Source organism: Antennarius striatus, chromosome 16 (genome assembly GCF_040054535.1).
Source record: "Antennarius striatus isolate MH-2024 chromosome 16, ASM4005453v1, whole genome shotgun sequence".
Classification (NCBI taxonomy): domain Eukaryota; kingdom Metazoa; phylum Chordata; class Actinopteri; order Lophiiformes; family Antennariidae; genus Antennarius; species Antennarius striatus.
The window spans coordinates 6,394,385-6,417,389 of NC_090791.1; the positions used below are offsets into that span (position 1 = coordinate 6,394,385).

Below are 23,005 nucleotides of genomic sequence, written 5' to 3' on the forward strand. Positions count from 1 at the left end.
GCATGTCCACAGAGAATCGACCCTTCTCTCATAAATTTTCCATCGCACCCGATCGGGTTTGGCTATGGATGACATGATTTCATGCATCCGGTCCCTCGAGGACCTTGCCAGATGTTGGGGGGAATGTCAGTGAGCATCTATCTGCATGCAAGACCTGCCACAGTCCCACAACCAGGGACCACTCACATCCATCATCCATGCATCCTTGGCTGCGTGCACCAATATGACCAGGGCGTTAACACAACACAAAAGCAGAGGTGTTTGAAGAGGGTGACGGCATAATTCAGATTACAGAATATAATCTGAATATAAACAGAATATAAACAGAATATAAAAACCAGAAGAGTCCATGCTACTCCCAAAACAGATGTTTTTATTTAAAATTTGAAGAAAGGTTCATTTCCGGAATGAATATTAATTGCATATAACCATGAGATTCTTGAGTCTCATGTCAGGTCAGCAGCTGATTCTGCTGGCAGGACTTGCTTGCACTTCACAGTATTCAGTATTCTGCAACAGGTTTTTAAAGACCTGCTAGTACAACACAGGCACAGAGATGGAATAAAGACACGTCCATTAAGGTGATGTCAAAGGATGAAAGTGGAGTGTGTGGAATCCAGGAAACCCCGGTCTGAGTGGAGATTGTTGCAGAACAGGTCAGAGTTGATTGTGAGTTACACTCCGCAGCTCAGTTTGAAATACAGAGCAAACAAACACTTCCTGATACAAAAGCAAACACACACGACCTCTGGTTGTTCACATGCATCTGATCACACACAACGTTACAGCTCACTGTGCTGCAAACTGTTTTAATGTCCTGCACATAAAGGCGGATTGTTTAACAGGCAGGAAGACAGTATCAGATAAACAGAAGCTGAGTCGGGTTCAGCCACACCTTGTGTACACGTTGTGTGTTAACACGTATACGTCGATGGCTGCAGCCATTCTACTATCACGATGCTCCCAGTAGTCTGTGGAATTTATGCGGCGCTCCTCCGGCCCACCTATTATTCTGCTGCTGTTTGTTTTATGTAAATGTTTTTATGCAAAGGCTCAGGTGGCCCCGGAGATGAAGTCCCATGAGCGCACCTTATCTCCAGACTGATGAAATGTCAAGCAGGATGCAGATGTCACAACACGGCATTATGATGCAAAAGAGCAGGAAAGAGTTAACGGTCAGGTTTGAATTGAACCTGTCAGAGGAGGATGCCAACAGTCCGGCACCGCTGATGAAGACTGACGCGTCTATAAATGTGAGTGATAATTAGGGTTTCCGTGTTGATGTTATTTGTGACGTGATTTCCATCTGCTGCTGCCTTCGAGTGTCACCGCGCTCTCACAGCAGAGCTCTGTGGTTTGTTCTCCTTCCATAGTTGTTGTTGCTTTTGTCGTCCTCCATGGCTTTATCCAGCCAGTCTCTCTCCTGCTCAGACTCGGAGTCGCTGGCTTCACTGGCATCTGCTGCCAGAAGGCGGGAGTAGTTAATCCTGCGCTGGCGAGGGGCTTTCCACTGGAGCAGGACCAGACACACACACCAGAGCGCCAGACCCGCCGCCATTCCTCTGAACAACCACGCCAGCCCGAACCGCTGAGCCACTAATCCCCCAATAAAGCTCCCCAACCCCTTCCCCAGGTGGAGGGAAAGTTCCGTGTAGACCCTCCTCACGCTCCTCTCTGCCCCCGGCGTGGCCACGTCCTCACACTGGAGGGTCACGGCCCACCAGAGGGCTCCGCTGCTGAAGCAGCTCAGCGCCTGAGCGGGCAGCGCCGCCCACGGCCCCCAGAGGAAGGAGTAATAGATGCACTGCAGCCCGAGGCAGACGGCCCCCGCGGCCAGCACCCGTCCCGTGCTGAGGAGCCTGGACACCCCGCCGCTCAGCAGAGGGAAGCCGGCCTGCGAGAGCAGAGCGAGGGCGAGAGAAAGCCCCATGTGCAACTCGTCGCTGCCGTGATCCTGCATCTGCCACAGCAGGAAGTCGTCCACGGCGGAGCCCGCTACCCCCACGAGCAGGGTGGTCACGACGCAGAGCAGCGCCTGAGGGGAGCCTCGCACCAGCTGCAGGGCTTTCAGGAGCCCGCCGGTGCGATCTCGCTTCTTATTCAGGTGGAGAGGGAGGTAGATCGCCGCGGGAAACGCCACGGCCACCACGGCAGCGTAACAGTAGAAATGCACCGCGCCCCTGGGGGTCTGCCCGGCGATGAGGCAGCTCAGCTGGCTGACCAGCACCCCCACGCCTCCCACGCCGAAGGCTGCACCCAGTAAATCAGACAACCCAGCGCTCCTGTATCGGTCCGAAGCGTCTGCATAGTCTAGGTAGTCGTACAGGCCGTCGTCCGCCGTCCACTCCAGGGGGGCCGCCGCCACCTCCCACAGGATCACAGTGAAGAGGACCAGGAAGAAGACCTGGTGCTGGGTGTCAAGTGCATTCAGGCTGCCCAGGAAGCCTCTCCCCGCCTGCGGCTCTCCCGACTCTGACCTCTTGCTCCTCACTGGAGCCGCTGCAGAGTCGGTGATTCGGCCGCGGTCGTCCACGGACGCGTACGCCTGTGACGGACGAACGCTTGTTTCATCTCCTTTAAGTTTATTAAGCGGAGTCGTTCTCGGTGCAGCGGCGGCTCCTGCGTTGATTTGGAGGGAGGGATTTGTCACATCAGGTCTGAGACTATTCGCCTGATTCGGGGTTGAAGCGCTGCTCAGGTCTGACGCGTTACAGGTGGCGGTTTGTGCGTCCACGTCTGTAGGCGGGATTAGCAGCAGAACCAGAACCACCGCTGTAGAACACACAAGAGAGCAGATGATCGCCGCTCTCCTCTTGTTGTAGTGTTTGGCCAGTAAACTCGCCAGGGGGCTCCACACCAGCGTGATGAGGTGCTTCGTTCCCATGACGATGCCTGTCATGGCAGGAGTCAGGCCCAGCTGTCTGAGGTACAGCGTGAAGAAGGGGAGCAGACACGCCGTGGAACAGCGGCGCAGGAAGTGAAAGGTGCCGGCCAGAGCGAGGGCGTGCTTGATGTCGATCTGCTTGTTCCTCGCCATGATCAACGTCCCCGGCTGGCGTCACACGGCGCTCCTGTCGACACAACAGGCTAATCAATACGTCTGTCCTCGAAGCCATCTTATCATCAACTCATTTGAAGCCAATTAATGCTGTTTGTCAGAAGTTATAACTGGAGATCTGTGTACTTCCATTGGCAAATATCATTTATTTCTACTTCTCAGAGCTCAAAAGTGACATTTTGAGATATTAAGCAACTTCATTGTTGAAAAATTAACACTCAAACTATCTCCAAAGTCACTGTGAAGTCCATGACAGACAAGTGTAAAGATAAATAAATCACCTTTGTGAACCTAACTATATTTAATCAGGTACTGTACATATTTACGAATTGAAGGTGCTCCAGAGTCTGACCGCTTTAGTTCCTGTTTACTTTTCAAGAATACCGCATTATCCAACCCTTTCCTCCCAGATAAACACCGTATGACCCCAGGCTTCGTGACATGTACTGAAAAATATTTTCTAAATTCTTTAAAATATTTCAGATTGCTGGAAAGTATGTCTCAAAGCAGAAAACAGCTGATGGAATGTAGACTTTTACTGAGGAGTAGTTCCCACAGGACAGCCATGACGCTCGACTGTAGTTTGGACTAAACAGCAGGATGTATAATAGTTATAATTAAGACACCATCAGACCGTGTTACCACGTGATCTGTTTAGGTAGCAGTCATATATAGACAAATATATAGTCATACATACTGTATATACAATTTTTAAATAACACAGCTGAAATGGTTATAAAACCAAATAAGACAAACCCACAGTATGTCAGAGTTTTAGTTTAGTTTATAGTACTGTATTATTACTTGTTTTAATCAGTCTTCTGAGGCTGAACGTCACAGAACAGATGAATGGATTACAGATAAATATTATCTTTAGAATTTACAAATGGGCGAAACTAAAACCCTGTCTCTTGGTAACTTCTGTTAAACTGGAGGGACGCGTCGGCTGTGACCGCGATGAGCGCCGCTCCACGTCACGTCACGTCAACTTTAAAGATAAGATAAGAAAAATAAACGTTGGACTTTTACCTTTTTTTCCACCTCTGCAGCACAAACTTATTCAACCTTTCCCTCGACCGATCATTTTTATCCTCCAACGGGCTGCATGAGTGACAGAGACCTGCGTCAGAAGCCTGACGCACCTGTTACCTGGAGGCACCGTCAATTCATTCGACTGGATGCGTGAACACCTGGAATGACTTTGTCAACGCAACACCGCCCCCTATCGCTCCGGAGGTCTAAGCGCCCCACAGATGTACTGCAGCAGTGTTCCTGTTTTTTATTGTCTTCTGCCAAGGAATAAACCTCACCCAAAACAAACTTCAGAAAATATGTTATTAACATAGATATTTACACAAGTCTGTATTGTAAACTCTAGGATTTAAAGTGTTAATTTAAATGACTGAGACATTAAGCTATGGTTTAGGAGAAGACTGCCATTGGAGCACTATGAGGAACTAATGCATATAGGTATATTTTTATTGAAAAGACTATAAATGTTTTTGGGGATCCAAAAGACAGTTTTCTAGCTTTAAATACTTAAAAGAACTTTGATGAATCAGCATCAAAGGACAACATGTGCTCACGTCTCCTCAGGTTAAAACAGATGTTCTGGAGGGTTGACACGCAAACACTGAACACACACATGTTCAGTGTCTTACAGACAACAGGGTTGTTTTTCACCAGCTTTAACAGCATGTCCAACTTAAAGGTTACATGTGATGATGAGTTAATCCGCATGGAATTTATTTTTAATTTTTTTTTAGATTTGATTCATATTGGTCTCCATCAGATGTCACCTCCTTAAGATGTGAACGTACAACCGGTATGTTCGGTGGGAGAGAGAAGTTTATCAGTGACTTCAGAACATCGCCATCCTGTGACCACTTTGCGTCACATCAACCGGAAATACTCAAATATTGATAGTATTTTTAGGACTTACAGTTGTTTTGCATTTCAGGAATGCATTAATCTGCTTGCAACGACACAGTTTGGTCAACATTTTATTAAATTTTTATACAAAGCTTATAAATTTTAATCATGAATGGCGTAGAAACACAAGAATATTATGTACACGACAGGCATCATGTGGACACACACTGCACACAGGCCTAGAAGCCATCACCAGTGAAGGTGTTGATCGGCAGTGTAAGAACTTTTTCCAGATATTTGTTCAAGGGTAGCTGTCGCTCGCTGCTGAATCTGGAACGCATGTTGCACCCAGGGTCCAGGCATGGGAAGATTTCCATCCTGAAAAATGAAAGAATTGTACCGTAAGGGACTTTTTTTCTAATGCCAGAGTTGAAACAGATCAGAGCAGAGAGTTTGACCTAGATGACCTTTGGATATCAGAGTACGTCCGGCGAGAGTCCTTGTCCAAGCACACAGAGAGCATCCGATGCTCCATCGTCTTAATGACAATCTTTTGTGTTTGGATCTTCTACAATAAAAGGAATAGACAGCTTAATAATATATTATATCAATATTAATGTAGTTATAATCCTATATTATTAAACTCCTTAATAAATTCTTACCGTGTTGTTTTCCGGGTTCATGCTGTCAAAGTTGACAATAAGGTAATTCTCACCTTGGTGAAAATGCAAAATTTACTCAGCATTATATTAAATTCACACACTTTCCTTGCATTGACAAAAATCTGTCAAATATAAAATATAAATACAAATAAATCAAACCTGATGTTTCAGCTGCCAGCTCTGATGTAATCACAAAACCGTAAGACATGGATGCCTCTCCCTTCTCAACCTCTCGCTTGCTTAAAGACATCTTTTGAGGAATTAATAGTTATGTCAAATTTTTCTGTTGATGCTAATTGTAAGCAACACATACTAACATGTTTGTGATGACTTGTGACTGTACCTTTGTGTATTTGACTGAAATCACGGCACTGAAAACCTCTGATGCTAACTTCTTTCTGCATGGAACCGGTCCCACTGCAAACCACAACAATTTACTTTGTACTTTTTATGCTTTTACCGTATTTACTTGAGAGAGAGAGAGAGAGACAAAAAAAGATGGAGAGCGAGAGGGGGGGGGGCAACATACCTTTTGAGTTTTTTTCCTTGATGTGTCTGAATTCTGAGATGTCCGCTTCCAAATGGGACACAAATACATCTTCCACCACATCAGAGTTGGAGCGAGTCATCTAAACACATACTGCATTTAGTGAAATCAGCAACGATGCATTCAAGATCATTAAACATTGTGTTCAAAGCTGTAACAGCGTCTCTTTAAGACCACTCTTTAGAATACGTAGACATCCTTATTCTAAATGACACAAAATAATGATCTCTAGTTCTGAAGCTGGATCTTTTGTGTCTAATTTCATCCAACTTACACTAGCATCAATAAGCAACACAGCTGTGCATTTTGCTGTGTAAAATGCTATGTACTGTATTAGAAGTAACCATGGTAACAGTTGTGGGTTGGTTGCTTCCTTCATCATACGATGTTCAGGATTCACTCCTATGCTGTTAAAGATCATCCTGTGTTATGCTCAGTATGTGACGCTCCGGTCGGCACGTGGAAACCAGCCTTGTTCTGCGTTTCCTTTCCTGTCATAAATTTTTTATGCATGTATATTCATGCATATGAGAACTGTGATTTACCTTAATGACATAGAGTGGCAGGTTAACTGGCTGCGTCCCACAGCGAAGGTAGTAACACAGGGTCTCCAGCAGGAGGTTTGGCTGGGATTTCTTACCATTAGTTGAGTTCTGCAGTTGATCGCATGACAAAGGGAAGAAGGTAGCAGATGTCATTTGCATAGTTTTTGAATGTTTTTGAATTCTTACAAATTCATAAAAATCCATAGTTACCCTTTCAGCCTGTTTGGAGATGTCACCTTGCAAACTGTTGATGTTGCTGTTGTACCACGGGTCCACTCTTCCAAATACAGAGGCGAGAGACAACATCTGTCCATCCTGCCATGAGCTGTCCTGTGCCCCAAAACAGATGTTCAGATTGCGTATTCTTTAGTTATACCGGCCAGAGTTAACATGAGTAAAATCTGTGTTACTCACAGAAGGACTGGGTGAAGACTCCACATCAGTGATCGGGATGTAGTAGAACAGGAGTTTCAGTTTCTTTGTGAAATTAAGACACTTGGATTCTCTTTCGCTTTTGAGCAATATGGGGAAAACACAAGAATTACATACAGTGTTATATTACAAATAGATTTTCAGTTAAATTTTGTCTACTCATTAAAATCTGATTCTCACAAAGACAGATAGATGGATGGATGGATGGATGGATGGATGGATGGATGGATGGATGGATGGATGGATGGATGGATGGATGGATGGATGGATAGATATCACTTTCACATCACTTTAGTGTCATTTGAAAGAAGAAAAACATTTACTCACTGAATATCGTGGTAAAATTTGGAGAGCCTTCCCAACACGCGGTCGTCTCCCATCACCACTATCCGTGCCGTGTGACGCTCCCTGTCCTCCTTCAGGACTGCAAAGTTTCCAGGAAAGCTTCCTATCTTCTCCCTCACCAGGCTCAGCTTATCCTGTGGGTTCATGTTCCTGAAGGCTCTTCTTCGATTTAAAACTGGCTCGTGGTTTGCGTTTACAGGCTCACTGTCTCTGAGGTCTATCTCTTGTACATCTCTCTCTAAGCTGCTCTCTGCAGACAGAACCGGGTTGTCTTTCGGTTCGTCACTGCTGGAGCTGAACTGCGATCGAGGAAATTGAGCCAGTAGATCCCCTTCAGGAAAGACACATTTGTTGTATATGTTTACTGCAGCAACATCTGTTATAAAGGTAAATAAAGTACTGGTGTTTCTTCTTTGTGACTGACTCACATATGTCTTTTTCAGACTTCCATAACATAAAGTTGACATCTGGAAAGGGCAGTGCAGTGGGGAGTGCAATGTCGGGCTCTACTGTGGTTATTTCTGAGCAAAGTGCAAAAATAAACATTGTGGTTCTGTCAAAATGTCTGCTAATACTGTCTTATCCTGTAATATGACAACAGTCATACACACCTTTGGAACCAGCCATGATAGTCCTGTATATGTTCTGCAGCTTGTCCAGATAGTTTGAATGACCCGCTGCACCTTGTTTTATACTTTCATCCATGACTAGAACCACTTCCTGGAAATACTGTTCCATCATAAGGTCCCCTAAACCCTGAAATAAACAGATGTCACAAGGTTAGATAAAGGATTTTAGTCAATCAGGAGATTCTGATCTCCTTCTGGAAAAGTGTGAACATGACAATTTGTCCCTAAGCTAACACCACAAATGGCTAGAATAGCCCTCTCACATTGTCCAAAACATCTTTATAACATCATAACCACCTCCAGAGTCTGAGCCAGAAGGCGCCTTTGACATGTCTTCCCCAGTCCCCTCTGCAGTGCATGCTGCAACACAGTTTTCTTCACATTTTTTACATTCCGGTGGGAACTGGAGACCTCTAAGTTGGCTTTCACAATTTCTTGTAGTGGAATGGAAAACACAGCTGGGTCAGCGAGCACAAACACCCTGGAGGAAGACAGGGAAGGAGACAAATGTTTGTAATGAAACTGATTATTTGTTATCCGAGTCTGCACCAGTTTAATACTAGCAAAGCGTTCACTCACTTATCCTGCAAATGGTAACCCTGAGTCTTCAAGTTCTGCTCTGCAGTGACTTTCCTCTGGTATAAGCAGCCTTTTAAGAGAAAGATGACCCTGTCAACAGTCTTTATTTTACAATATCTACATCTTTTGCTGCACAGAATGGTAAGTACAGTAACTATGTGCATTGATGCGTGTTACCTGGAGTGATCATTTCCATTTTGATGCTCCTAAGGGTGCTGAGTGCCAGAGCAGAGTAAGGTGACGGTAATGTCAGCAGTTTCATCAAACCTTCATGCACTCTTTGGTAAAGGCAGGCAGGAATTGTATCGGCCGACTGGTACGATAAATACAAAAAATATATTATGTAAGAAATACCTCATGTGTACATACATGCCTGCTGGTCAGCAGGAATAAAATTCCATATAACAAATACCATGTGATGTTTTTCCAGTGCCATGATCTATGAATGATATCCTGGAACAAATAAATATCTTGCAATGCTAAAGAAAGTGCAGCAATAAACAAATTAGTGGTTCTGCTTCTCCTTTTAGATCAAAACGTAGTTGGTCTCATACTTGCTGCATAAAGTACTTCTATTGAGTTTTTTGAAATTATGTTCAATGATTTTTGCAAATCCTGAATGCAGATCTGGATCTTGTTCCACGTAAGCTTTGCATAATATTTTTAAGATCTTCTTGAATAATCCTGATTACAAAGACACAGACAAATAAACCAACCAACGGACACAGATGAAAACAGACACTCCTTACAAGAGGTAGTAAAAAAAGTAATAATGCTAGTCCTTACCTGGATAATCACGTAGTAAAGCATGTGGAGCACAGGGATGACGTGTGTGTGCAAACATGTTTTATAAGTCTATATCAAACAGAAACATATATTCACATGTGGTTTTGCAAAATGTAATTTTCCAGAAAACAAGCGCTGCAAAAAAATGTCAAGAATTGCCAGTTTGGTACACATAACAAAAGACAAAACCTGCAAACCGTTTTCTCCAGCTGTTTGATCAACATCTGGATCAATGAGTCGGGGCAAGATGGATCACTCTCCAATTTCTTCTGAAGACTCCACCGAGACTTTCCTACACAGTAGACAGATGGTTAAATATATAAAGGTGTACACTTCATACTGGGCTTACAGAAGCTAATTTAGCTGTTAATACTTTCAGTCCAGACTAAAAACATCATTTTATTCAGAATTATTTTCATTATTAAAAAGAAATTAAATCATTTTGATTTTACAGAGAGATTAAACTCATCATTTTAAGCCTGATAACTCAAAATACTTTTTAACAGATTTAAGTGTAATTTGGTGGAAATGTTTGCCTGAGGTTAGACGTAGTTGGTTACACTTTGATTGGTTAGACTTTGACTCTGACTTGGTATATATTGACGATATTTGATACACTGTTTGAAGAACATTGTCATCGTGTCAGACCAAACAGAAATAGAGTAAGGTGGGTCATGGCATCTGATTAACTTGCAGAGATATAATCTCCCAATGTTATAAATACTGTCTGGTGTTTATAAATCCATGGATGTTTATGCACAAACATGGATTATTTTAGCATAAGGGTTAGAGTTTGTGTTATTAATTTATCTGTCGTCTACAACATGTGATCAGTTTTAAAGTTTTTTTGGGTAACAATACAATACTGGTGCACTAACATGTATTAAGACGTTATAAATTGCTATTCATGCACGTCTAAGTCTATTAGGCAGATAAACTCATTTTTAGTTGCTGATACTGTAAATATTCATGCATGTCTCTGTTCCTCATGAGTCAGTTATTATCTTAAGATTGTATGTGCTTTAGTTAATGATCAATTTAATAAAATTAACACACATTTTATAAAGTGTTTGTTCACTTCCATTTCCAGCAGGTTTAACTGCAGACTGCTAGAAGACCCACCCACTACATGATCCACTCTGGAATTGGTGATAAACCAGTATTACTGGTTTGGAGCCAGTAAAGATAATGTAGTACTCCAAGTGTCTGCGACTTGAACTCTCTGTCTGTCAACAGGTCTGAAGTCACTTATACCAGCCAACCAGGTGACAGGAGTCCTGTAAACTGGGTGTTTCGACTTCATTGGTTGACTTAACATTACAGTGTAGAGACTTCCCCCAGTCTTTCTGGGGGGCAGATGGGCATTTTCAAAGACGGACTGCACACATTTTAAGGAATTGTGCTATTTTTAAAAGATAGACCATTAAAATAAATGCAATCATATTGCTGCTGCAAACCTGATGATATATTATATAAATATCTTCAGTTATGTGTCTATATATGTAGCAGCAGTAGCTCAGTCCACTGGGTTTTGGGTTGGGGACTGGAGGGTGGCTGGTCGAAGACCCACATGGACCAAACAGTTTGGAATGTGAACTGGTAGTGGAAAGGTGCCAGTTCACCTCTTGAACACTGCCAAGGTGCCCCTGAGCAAAGGTTACGGTTAGAGTTAGGGTTAAGTGTTGCTCCCTCTCACCATTACTTGCATGTTTATGTGTATTGGACCTGTAACTTAATGAAGCTGAGGTGGTAAATTTTTACACATGTTGTCTGTGTGTTGTTTTTAAATGAAAATGAGAACAATCTCAAAAAGGATTTCAGCATTATCAAATTCTTTTTCTGGAATCATTAATGAGAAGAAAATCCCCCCTTGTTTCACACTGCCCATTTTTAATATACAGAAACGGCTAACAGTAATAGCTTTTATATTGTTGATTTCAAGCAGAAATGATCATTGACCCCTTTGCTTCCTAGTATTATTACCTGGATAAAATTAGGTTCTCTGTGTTTGAACTTGCTGGAAACTGTAAATACGTTTATATTTAAATGTAATAATTAAACCTAATACATTTTTAAGAATTCACATTCCTACAGCTGTAGCTACCTTGGCTGTTCATCTGTTTGAGAAGAGCCTGGGCTGTGTCGTACAGGCTGGACTCCTCACAGAGATTCACACCAGCTAAAAATGGAGATCATGCATGTTATTTAGAAAATGTTAAAAGAAAGTTATTTTTTATAAAGAAATGAAATGAAAGTTCAAGTTCACATTCCACCACCCCAAGTTTTAACTGGCAAAACAAACAGTCTAAGAGAAAAGAAAAGCCCCTACCTGAAGGATCGACCATGTTTTCTACTTTTTAAGAATAAATCAGATTAAACTCTCTTTTTCCAGTGAGGGAATAAATTGTGGTTTATTTGTGGTAATCCAGAGTTTAGCATTGCATCGGTCGTTCTGCGTGAGAGGAAGCATGGCAAGTGTTTCTTGTTTCTGAGCTGCTTTTGACAGACAGAGTCTAGGCAGGTTGGGTTTCTTCTGACTCATACCAGGAAATCGGGAACAGTAGTTACTTGAAAGAAACAAACTGGTCAAAAGTCTGACTGTAAGTCAATGGCACCACACATGAAAAGAATTTCTTCTTGAAAGGTTAGAATAAATAGCTTTATTACAACTGTTAAATGAAGGGGTTATCAGTCAACGCCTTACACATAAATTGTCAAGTAATTAGTTTGACGTGAGTGACATATATAGTCCTCCTAACAATAAGGAATTATTCACATTCTTACTGTATGAGGATTTCAGTTCAAAATGGATTCAAGTTTTCTCAATTAAGTGCAGCTGTCAAAGTTGTAGTCGCTGAAAAAAAAAAAGGTGCTGAAACATAATCATCTACACAAAGTCACACACTTTACATGTTGAAAAAGACAAACTGGAGGAGGGGAGAAAGGGGGGGATTTGAGCCATTGTGGGAATGGATCATGTGACCATCACAGTTTTGCAGCGTTGTCCCTTTTACCCAGCATGTGATGGAGAGAGGACCATAGAAAATATGTTGAGGACATTTATGAAGATTTTTTAGGAAATATTTTTTGTCTGTTCGAGGAGTGGATCTATTAGTAATATTAGGCTATGCTGTAAGCATGGACAAGGTTCTAAACTGCTGATTATTAAAGGGGTTGCCATGGCTATGGCTCACTGTTGGTTTAGTATTATTATTATCCTTATAGTTATTATTATTAATATTTTTGAAATGGTAACCACTTTGTCTTGCTTTGATGTAGAGTTATATAGGGTGTACAATGTCACATAGCTTAATTTGCCCCTCGGGAAGGGCAGGTGGAGCGGAGAGACCTCATTTGTTTGGAACATTAAACTATTAAAATAGTTTAATTTATTTCCAAAGTGATTATTTTCAGTGACGCCCCACATTCTAAAATAAATTTACACATTTTAATTGGAAACATTATTGTCATGTCCTCACTTTAAAAGAACCTCAAGTAAACACTGGCTCAACTAACTCCTCTCCTCCCTACTGTAAGTGTATCACACCACCCTGAGAACTGTAATGATTTCCTCAGCTTTAATTTTCACTTCCAGTTCAGTATCTGAAGTCTCCAACCCTGCTTTAATTCAAATGTCTGTTTGTGATTCATATTTCCTTTCTATGGATTTGTACAGTGTAGTAAAATGTGTGTCAAGCAGAGAAAGAGAAGATAGGAAGACAAAGCAAGGAGCAGTAGGATGGGTGTAGAGGCCGGACTTGGCCAGGTAAGGACTTGAACGACTTCCAGTCTGAACTGTTTCCTGATTTGCAGCACGGTGACACGACACACCTGCAGGAACAGATGACACAGTATAATTACAAGAGAGACCAAAGAGGTTAAAACCCATGAGACGCATTTTGTGTTTTACAAGAAGAACTGTGGAAAGTACAGAAATACTGAAAAGATGTTTGCGTCATTAAGTTTTGTCTTTTCTCCTAATCCTGTAAAGTGGAACAGATGACACATGAAGGATCATTTGATATACACTCAGTGCATAGTAGGACTGAAGTTTGAGGTCATTTGTTTCTTAACAGTCTACTTATGGTATAATCGTTTCCTTCACGTTGCACTGGACAAGCAACTTGAATATTTTGGTTACACTTTTGTAATCATTCCTGCTGTCTCGGCACTACTGGTTGTTTGGCTCAGTGCTCTCATGAGCAACTGCACACAATTTTGAACCCACGCGACTGTTAACATTGTTGTTAACATGGTCATCTTTCCATTGTTTTTTGCTGGCGTCATCTCGGTAAGCTCTAGTATGGGGCCAATGACGGCTGGTATAGGAACATGCGATAAGATACCTGATGACACCTTGAATGAACTTCTTCTCATCTTGATCCAAACACACTGAAAAGGTCGTCCCATCTTCTCCACTGCTCACCTGCACCCTATCCACCCTCACCTCCGTTATGGAGATGTGCTGCCAAAGTAGAAGTGTAAGGATTGTGTGTCTATGGTCCTGCTTATGATTTATTATTTGGAAACCTGTAGAACGGGGCCTCACCTGGTTGAAGCTCTTTTTAGACTTTGAACTTTGCCTCTTCAGGACTTCTTTCATAGTCAGCTGCAGACTTTCTGTTCTTGAATCTGGACAAACAAGATTCGGTAAGAAATCGCAGTGATTGACAGACTATCCCTGCAATGCCGTCACTCACGCTGCAGCTCAGGTTTCCTGCAGGCCTTGTAAAGATTTACTGATGTGCAAACCATTTCTGTTTGGATCCACTGACTTCTCCCACTTATAGCCACCTGTGATTGAGGGTAGATTTGTAGAATGTTAAAATAGCTCTAGATTTAAAAAATGCGTTACGGTTTCTATTGGTCAATATCTGTGTGTCAAAGTGTTAGCTTTACCTTGTTATAGGCAACACTTAGTTTTAGAGGGACAGCCTCCCGTTCTCCATCTATTCCAAACCTTTTGCCGGCAGAACCTTCAATAGGATGTGCAAATTATATTATTTACATATCATTGGTGTGTGTGTGTGTGTGTGTGTGTGACTCACCCATTGCTTTAACTGCTCTTGTACCAGCAGTGTGCCCTAGCTCCAGAGAGTGAATAAATACCTCCTTCCTCCTCTCTCCACCAGCCAGGGTCAGCTGTGTTGAAGACGAAACACAATTTTAGTCTATTTATTGACCTAACGCTATATAATACTGCATGTTAAAACCCTCATCCGGTTCATATTGTAATTAGATTCACATTAATTCACATTGTAATCAGCCACACAAGTGAGAATCCCTAGATTATTTTCTATGGAATCTAAACATGTGTGACGTCTCGTCGCACATGGCTGAATCTAATGAAGTGGAGGCAACGTGTGCACCAATGCACCACTTCACTTGATCTTGTACATGAATGCAGTGACTGAAAAAGATGTGGCACAGATAGCCTTGTTTGCAGAGAGAAACCAAAAGAGATGAGTGTGGATGAGGAAACAGTTGGAAAGAAGATTCGGTCAGTGTGGGTGGTTTATCCTGCAGGGAGAACTGGAAGTGAGACTTCAACTGTTGGGTTTGATATCTGTCAACAGCAGCATGCTCGCTAGTGTTAGCCTCAGGGCCTGTTCGAAATATGTTATGATGTTAGTTAGATTATTATTTCGAGCTGGTCTTTGCTGGAGTGAAAGATTATTTGCGGAGTTGTGTGTTTATACATGTATGACTGACATTGTATAGACACAGTCTCATGATGGGAACACAGTCTCAGCACGACATTCAGTTTTGTTATATAGACATAATTTAAATTGTAAACATGTTTTTCTTATCAAAGGTGTGTGTGTGTGTGTGTGTGTGTGTGTGTTTGTGTTTCACCTCAGCCTGGTACAGCTGCACCAGAATGGGACGCTCTGCGTGTCTGCAGTAATAAAGCACCAGGTCAGCCAGCAGGGATAGACTGTCCACGCCGCTGCTGCCCGCTGAGGCATCATCAGAGTCCCTGCAGGCAGCCTGGTGCATAGAAAGCACAAGCTGTGTTTGAACTACAAGTATTAAGTGTTGCGATGCAGGAATTATCTGCATACAGATCATAACAGTAACACAAATGCGGTATGAGGCGTTAAATGTCAGCAGTTAGTCATTTATTTTATTTTATTATTCATTTATTCACACAGCAGTAGAAAATCACACACATTGTGTTCTCAGAAATGTTTAGCTGAAAGAAAAAGCCTGATTCATGAGTACCGGTAATTGTTTGGAAAGCAGATTTTACTCAAAAAAAAGAAAAGTAACACATTTATAAATATCATTGACATCAGTATTTTTCCTGAGCATGCATAACTAACCTTTGTGACTAGTTAATTTTATTATATAAAAGTAGTTCATTATATAAAAGTGTATTGAAGTATAAAAACGAACCAGCACCGGCTGTGACAAAACCCCCCTGGCTTAAAAGGCCTCCAGGCAATAACACCCAACAACGTTCAGGTGTGCACGATCAGAACGGGGGTGTGGATGAGCTTCAGGTGTGTGAGCCGCGGCTCCACCCACCAGCTTGGCCTCTCCCTGCCACACACCAGCACTGCCACGCCAAACCGTGACAGATTTGTCAAGTACAGTAATATGCGGAACAGATCAAGCTGATGATGTCATTAACTACCTGACAGAGGACAGGAGATGACAGGCTGAGCAGACTGAGGACGTTCCTCTCATACCAGGGGTCTGTTACCCCCAGCAGGTAGGCAATATCAGTTGTGCCGTCCTCCTGCATCATGTCACCTGGCTCCTGTCAGAATAGAACAGGGAAGGTTTAACACATCGGCTAAGAAACACTGGACACAAATAACATTTAATGTCATTACAGTCTCCGCGGTGCACTGGCGTTGTGCCCGGAGTTTCCCCTGCCTTACGCCCCATGCCAGCTGGGATAGGCTCCAGCAACCCGCCACAGCGGAACAAGCAGTTACAAAATGAATGTGTGAATGTCATTACAGTTTTTAATAAGCACCTGAAAAACCTGCTGCTATATTTCTAACAAGAGAGCAGTCAAAGAAAATCCTCCACTATCAAGCAAGCTACAACCTGCTCAGGATAATGATTCATAACTGAGTCATAGTGCATCAGTTATTCCAATTAATTTATTAAACATTATTTAACCCTTTATTACATGTTATGCATAAAATTTGTTTTATTGAAACGCTGAGCTAAGATGTGATGTTTCTGTGTTTTCTCACCCCAGAAACAGCAGCCTTAGTTGAACTTCCTATTTGCTTTTCAGTCGGTGTGTGTCCTGATTGTTGGCCTCCTACTGTCTTCCTCTTGATGGGAACAAAGTAAAACTGTAGTTTGCATGTCTTGGTGAGTTGTGGACATTGGCTCTCCTTCTGCTGCAGGTCACAGTAAGCCCTGGCCAGCCTTCCAACCTCTCTGTCACCTCCAAATACCACGAGTTTGATCAGGGTAGGCACTTCTGCCACATCGTCTTCATCGAAGCTCAGTATCGGCTTCCTTCGGATGCACATGTACTTCTCAGGAGAAGAGGGATCCGGGGCAGCCTGCAGAGGATGAGTCTGTCGGCACAGAGACCTGGAATGTTTGAGCTGCAACCCAGTCTGTAAGTCTTTGGAAAAATCCCTTTGGGAACCGATACTCTGGGCACGGCGGCCAAAGCTTGGGCTGCCAGGAGTCTTAAACAGCAAGTAGAAGCGATCGACTCCTAAGAGGGATTTAGATTTCTTTTTAGGCTTCTTCCTTAGCTTTGGTTGGCAATCTCGTCCTTCTTCTGTGTCCTCAGGTGTTATATCTTCACTGAAGTCACTTTCCACACCTGAAGAGCCAGATGGCGTGGAAACCACAGACCAGCTGGAGGAGAGGGAGTAGCTGGAGTCCCTTGAGGAAGAAGAGGCGGTAGAGATACGATGGTTTTGAAAATCACAGCCTAATTTGTTGACCTCTACTTCGTCTTCTTCATCCACACTAGTGTCATTATCGTCCTCATCCAATTCTGCCTTGTGGAAACAGTCTGCAGGTGAGTCCAGGTCAGACTCATTTGTTAGAATGTCATTCAGAAAATCTGCATGAAAATAAGAAAAAAAGAAAGAAGAGAGTACTGAGACTGGTTAATCGACGTAATTATAAATAATGCCGATTTTTACAGGTAATTAACACATCAAAAATGAGGTAATTACCAAAGTTGTCATTTTTCCAGAAGCATGGTTGACATTTTGGGACAGGCAGCACGAACTTCTCAACAGCTCCTAATGAGAAGACGTTGCGATGATGATGAAGTGCAACCCAATCTGGATATAGAATATCTTGTATAATCAACGTGGGGTTTTACATTGAGATCATTGGATTTGGCTAAGTCAACACCTTTAAGTTTTCATTCCTTTGCTCTATAGTCCAGTTCTGATACTCAAGTGGCTATTATGGATGCATTTGGCTTTGCACAGGGGTCGGTACGAGTCCTCAGATTGGACTGCCAATACTTAGCCTCATACAAATCAACCGTTGCATCTGCTGTGTCTCCTGACCTTTATACCAGAAACACTATTGACTTTTTAGGGATTTCTGCTACACCATTGTCATTGAGTTGGGTTCCCATGACTCTTTTGCCCATTCACCAGATGTTTGTCCTCAGTACTAAACACAGCAGACACAGCCCTACTGGACTTGCAGTTCTGAAGATATGCAGACCTAGTTGTCCTGCCGTCATAATGTAGCCCTGGACAAAGTCACTCAATTCCTTATGCTTGAACATTTTCCTGCTTCCATAGGTCAACTTTGAGGACAGAATTTTCATTTATTGCCAAATGAACCCCACCTACTGACCAACTGATGTGTGCCTTCATAAAAAGATCATCAATGTTAAGGCTGACCAGTGTATGTTTGTGATGTTTTGAGTCTCACCAGTATCTGGGCATCCATCAGCAGAAGCAGGAATACCAAGGCTTTCAATGAGCCTCTCCATGCTGTGTTTTAGACCTTGTCTTGCTGTGTTGAGATCTGCCATCAAAGCTGCTGTCTCCATGTTGACAGTCATTGCCTCCATGAGCTGCTCCAGCTCCTCAGTACTCTTTGCCTGAAAGGAGTTTAGGAAGTTTACTTGAGAGGGAAATGTAGAGGAATTGTGCATCTAAAGAGTGTGGATGTAAGATGTGTGGTCGTCACCTGTAGGACAGTCTGCAGAGCCTGCAGGTTGTGGCTGGCGCCCAGAGAAGCCTGGAGGCTGTGCAGGATGAGGGTGACGGCGATGTCTCTGCTGGAGTGTTGGGTTCTACTTAGCTGTTTGGAGACGTTTTGAACCTCAAGAGGAACGTCATCATCCGGACTCATCAACAGCACCGTGCTGATGAAATAAACACAAACGTATACAATCAGAGCAACACAGAAAGTTTTCACAACATGTCAAGAGTCAATTCAAACTTATAATTTAGGTTTTGAAGTGCAATGAAGTTTATGTATATATATATATATATATATATATATATACACACAGATAACTTTAATCTTGTTTTCGTGGAATTTTTATTTATTAGAATTAAACATTGGATGTCCTTACATGGTTTTACAGCTGTTGATTACCGGGGACAGACTCTGCTCTGTCCTTACCAGTCTTTGAAAGGAAATACCTGAAATATACAAATAAGTAAAATCAGGCCTCAAGTAAACATTTCTCTCACATGATCATACTGATACATGAGAGATTTCAGGTGATTTTCACAGTGTAGAAATACATGAAAAATGCATTCTAGTAAAAATCATTTGAATTGAACTGTGCTTTAAAGATAAAACCTTGAAAAGGAAATATTATTGGTTATACAGAATGAACCTCTGACTGATATAAAATCGCTACTAGACTATCAAACTCGTCAAAAGTTTCAGTTGACTCCTGCTGACCTATCAATAAATAAAAATGTATTTTTCAGTTACTACATTTTTGTACTTCTCCGCAATCTTTCCACACACCCACAGGAAACTGTATTACATACAAGCACTCCTGATGGAAATAACTGGATTATAAGCTGTACATTCTACACCTGGTACAAAACAGTGGGATCATAATCGACATGTTTCATTAGAGATCGGGTGAGCTTCGGTGCTACCTGGAGCTCTGAGCTCCTGCTGGATGATATTCAGCAGACGTTTGCTTGCTGAGCAGCAAGGTTCAGGCCAGGAAAGGAAGTTAAGGAACAGCGCATAGGCCTCCTGGAGCACATCACAGTCTGGAGCCACATGGGGAGCCTCGAGGGAAACAACTGACCAGGTTAAATAAGTGTGTGCACATTTTACAAGTTTGTCTAGTAATGATAAAAGACATCCACTCACTGTTAGGAGCGTAGAAGTGAACAGAAGAGTGAGAGGCACCACCAGTTCATACCGACACTGTTCAACCACCTGTAAGAGACAAAAAGGGGAATTAAGCTCATGACATTTCATCACATCATGTTTGGATATCTGTGTTAGTTTTACAGCTCTTCACCTCCTTTGTTTTCCTCAGTATTTTCTGCAGGAGGATGAGGAAGTTGTGTGGATCTCTCTTCACAAGTTCCTCTAAAGACCAACGGTTGATGCATAAGCCTGCTAGTCAGAGAGACAGACACACACTTCCTCCATCAAATGCTTACTTCTCCTTTTTTAGGTTTCGCTCTGCTGACATGAAGTAAACAAGCCGTATCTGCACGTTAATGGCTAATATTCAGCGAGGTGCTGAATGAATGACTGTAGATGTGTTGCCATAACTATGAATTACATTACAGTAATAGGTGTTTCAAAACTGATTTGGTAACACAATGCACCCTCATTTTGTGAGTCATTTCCCATTTATCGTCATAAAACGGACAACATGTTTCCTTTAGGCTGCTGGCATGAGTTTTAACAGGTAAAACCGTCATCTTTATAATTCATGTAATATTTCATTGACTATTTTTTGGACGTCACATCACTCAACAGATTTCTGTTGTGACTTGAGGACTCAGGCAGATTGATCTGCGTTTGTATTTTTCTTCATCATTTTAAAATTTAAAATCAGTTATTGCGTTGGTCTCACCGTTCCAGACTTGTTTTTCAGGGATGCCAAGACCGAGGTCGCAGAGGCATCGCTCCAGAACGTGCTGGATACGGTCTTCTGTGCATGAACTCTGCTCCATCTTCTGCATCCAGCATAAACCAGCAGGAAATCTAGAAAGGTAATAAGAGCTCCACTCTTTGATTGAGTTCTGGTAAACCAAATCAATATAGTCCTGTGACTTCCTGCTAATGCTTTCTCCAGATTCTAGTATCTCCTGTTATTTCCTTCCAGAAATTGCCCTGCATGACCCAGTGTGAGCGGCTGGACAGAGATGTCAGATAATGGAATGCAGCCAGCCCCTCCCTCACCCACAGCAGTGAGTCACAGATACATGAGGGGGTTGGAGATGAGCCGCAGACGCAACTAGTACTTTTTCATTCTTAAAATCAGCTGCTGATACCGGATTGCTGATGACTCATAGGTGGGGTGGAAATAATGTCACAAAAGGACAACTTCCTGTTTGATTTCCATTATTCCTCTTTATTAATAAGGTATAATGTATGCACTTTTATTCTAGAGATGATAAAATAATTGTTCTAGTATGTTAAAGCAACAAAGTCATTAAAACAACAACGGGCAAAAACATATCAGGAATTTACTGACTCACATGAGACTTGTGGTTAAGATGCTCACGCATTTCCTTAAATATAAAATCAAACAGCATAAAGTGAAATGCGTTTGCGCAACTGTAATATTTCACTTGACAATTACAGATTATGAGGCGAGCTGATTTCCCGGAGACCGAACCTGATTCACAGCCTATTGTCAAAGCTTTGAAAAGGGAAAAATTCAAAATCAACTGGCAAAAAATGTTTTTCTCTCAACTTTTATTTTTGGCATCCAGGATGTTGATGTGCATACGGAAGCTCTACTTGTGCCCAGCTGTGTAGAACTACTGTATCCACACTGTCACCTGTGCTGAATAGTGTGAAGTGAAACGATCAGCTGTGCCGCTCAAAACAGGAAGGGGCCTTCCGGGAAGTAAACAAGGTGAATTAAAGCTAACATTTGAACTGCCTTCCAGAGTGAGGGGGAGACAATAACCCGTTTAGGACCACAATACCCTTTGTCCTCATCGCCTGTTCTGTTTCTGGTGTTGTTTTAGTCAAATCCTCATCATGTATATAATGATATATGATATAAACCTGCATAGCGGCTGAGCTTGCTTTGGTTTTGCAATCTTTTTCTAAATTCATTTCAACTTTTTAGCTAGTAGTTTTATGTCTGATGTCAGATATCCACTGCTTACCACTGATCCCTGCTGCTTTAGTTGTGATCTAATCCATTAGATTTGACAAATAAGACTTCATTACTTTTCTATAACACGTTGAGCTGTTAGCCGCTGCGTCTTGTTTTCCTAATTATGTCTCTAAATCACAAGGCATCATTATTCCAGCTGACTCAACATTTTCCAATAAAGTTCAGTAAAGTTCCCCATAATGATTCAGCCCTTCAGTGACTGCCTGTTTAGAATCACTGTAATAGACCAGCCTGTAAAAGAAGGTTTGTCTGACGGCAACAAATTATTGAGAAAGATTTCTCTGAGAGAACATTTCTTTTCCAGGGGAATCAGATTCACACCAGTGTTACGTCCACGTCCAACGGGGCATCAGAGGCTCATACACCACTGAGCTCTGCAGTCTGAGGACTATCCAGCTTCTGCAGGCAGTCTGTCAGTTGTGGATTGAGGAAGCAGGTGTTAATCCATTGTGCAGCATGTTGCCAGACACTCCTGCACAGCCATGCAAACACAAACTGCAAAAAACATACTGATATCTCTATACTGGTGAAAAACACAAGAGCGACACCCTTATTATCCTCCTGAACTTCTTTTCAGCACTAACCTGCTTGATAAATGCTGTGCAGTTGTTTTCTGAACAATTCTCTGTAGTGATAATGGTTATTTAGAAGAAGTGGAACAGGAACATTTTCCAGTTAGAGCTGCTGGAGGTTGTGTAACACAGGATGATTCCTACTGAACATAGAAGGCATGGAAATGTTGTGGAGAGGAACACATGCAGATCCACGGGTGTCCTGTAAATACACTGACAGACAACCAGGGATCAACAGTGTCGAAGCAGTGACAGTGTTTGTCTCACCTGTATCTGCAGTGTCCTGGTTTATTCCATCAGCAGTCGCTGAAGCAGACTGGAGGGAAGCAGCACAGAAACCACATCCTCCACTGCTGCTGCATTTCAAACAATGATCCTACAGCTACACGGTGGAAAGCATGCTCCGCTGAACAGGAACTGAGTGTTTAGGACCTGGGTCACCATTCTAATGTAATGAAAGGTGCAGAGTGTCTGTTGTGTGCATGTCGCCATAAATGTGTTCACAAATAAGAGGAAGTGTTTCCACTAAACTAATGAGCTGCTTGGATTCAAGCTTTTTACTGTGGATTAAAATTGGAACTGCCAAACACACTTGGAAGCAAATAACATGAAATATAATAACACGTTTGTGTTTAATGTACTTTCATAGATGTAAAACAAGTACGACA

The 23,005-nt window shown here is 42.3% G+C and overlaps 3 protein-coding genes across 6 annotated transcripts; all 3 read right to left on the minus strand.

Annotated features, from left to right (window-relative positions):
* Positions 1–5: 5 nt before the first annotated feature.
* mfsd6l (major facilitator superfamily domain containing 6-like) lies at positions 6–4,282 on the minus strand. Its single transcript, XM_068337272.1, has 2 exons — positions 4,088–4,282; positions 6–3,071 (listed from the first exon to the last, which is right to left on the minus strand). The coding sequence occupies exon 2, from the start codon at positions 3,035–3,037 to the stop codon at positions 1,337–1,339; it is 1,701 nt and encodes a 566-aa protein (XP_068193373.1). The 5' UTR covers positions 3,038–3,071; positions 4,088–4,282; the 3' UTR covers positions 6–1,336.
* Positions 4,283–5,058: 776 nt separating this feature from the next.
* pik3r6b (phosphoinositide-3-kinase, regulatory subunit 6b) lies at positions 5,059–12,377 on the minus strand. 2 transcript variants are annotated; one of them, XM_068336670.1, is made up of 20 exons: positions 12,240–12,377; positions 11,785–12,022; positions 11,560–11,634; positions 9,653–9,747; positions 9,456–9,524; positions 8,847–8,982; positions 8,670–8,739; positions 8,388–8,571; positions 8,073–8,217; positions 7,890–7,982; positions 7,444–7,792; positions 7,099–7,195; positions 6,895–7,014; positions 6,685–6,792; positions 6,122–6,221; positions 5,936–6,009; positions 5,752–5,842; positions 5,593–5,645; positions 5,398–5,498; positions 5,059–5,308 (listed from the first exon to the last, which is right to left on the minus strand). In XM_068336670.1, the coding sequence occupies exons 2-20, from the start codon at positions 11,798–11,800 to the stop codon at positions 5,170–5,172; spliced, it is 2,115 nt and encodes a 704-aa protein (XP_068192771.1). In that variant the 5' UTR covers positions 11,801–12,022; positions 12,240–12,377; the 3' UTR covers positions 5,059–5,169. The 2 variants fall into 2 exon arrangements, with proteins under 2 accessions (XP_068192771.1, XP_068192772.1); XM_068336671.1 differs by lacking the exon at positions 5,059–5,308 and having other exon boundaries at positions 5,397–5,498; positions 5,593–5,614.
* A 763-nt stretch (positions 12,378–13,140) lies between these two features.
* On the minus strand, positions 13,141–22,718 carry LOC137609564 (phosphoinositide 3-kinase regulatory subunit 5-like). 3 transcript variants are annotated; one of them, XM_068336667.1, is made up of 18 exons: positions 22,605–22,718; positions 20,485–20,615; positions 19,918–20,018; positions 19,764–19,832; positions 19,541–19,679; positions 18,997–19,066; positions 18,606–18,783; positions 18,345–18,516; positions 17,624–17,692; positions 16,670–17,508; positions 16,096–16,221; positions 15,312–15,446; positions 14,504–14,597; positions 14,355–14,431; positions 14,156–14,249; positions 14,005–14,087; positions 13,802–13,920; positions 13,141–13,286 (listed from the first exon to the last, which is right to left on the minus strand). In XM_068336667.1, exons 2-18 carry the CDS (start codon positions 20,591–20,593, stop codon positions 13,148–13,150), a joined length of 2,613 nt encoding a protein of 870 aa, XP_068192768.1. In that variant the 5' UTR covers positions 20,594–20,615; positions 22,605–22,718; the 3' UTR covers positions 13,141–13,147. The 3 variants fall into 3 exon arrangements, with proteins under 3 accessions (XP_068192768.1, XP_068192769.1, XP_068192770.1); XM_068336668.1 differs by lacking the exon at positions 22,605–22,718 and having other exon boundaries at positions 19,918–20,015; positions 20,485–20,609; XM_068336669.1 differs by lacking the exons at positions 17,624–17,692; positions 22,605–22,718 and having other exon boundaries at positions 20,485–20,611.
* Between the last annotated feature and the right edge of the window lie 287 nt (positions 22,719–23,005).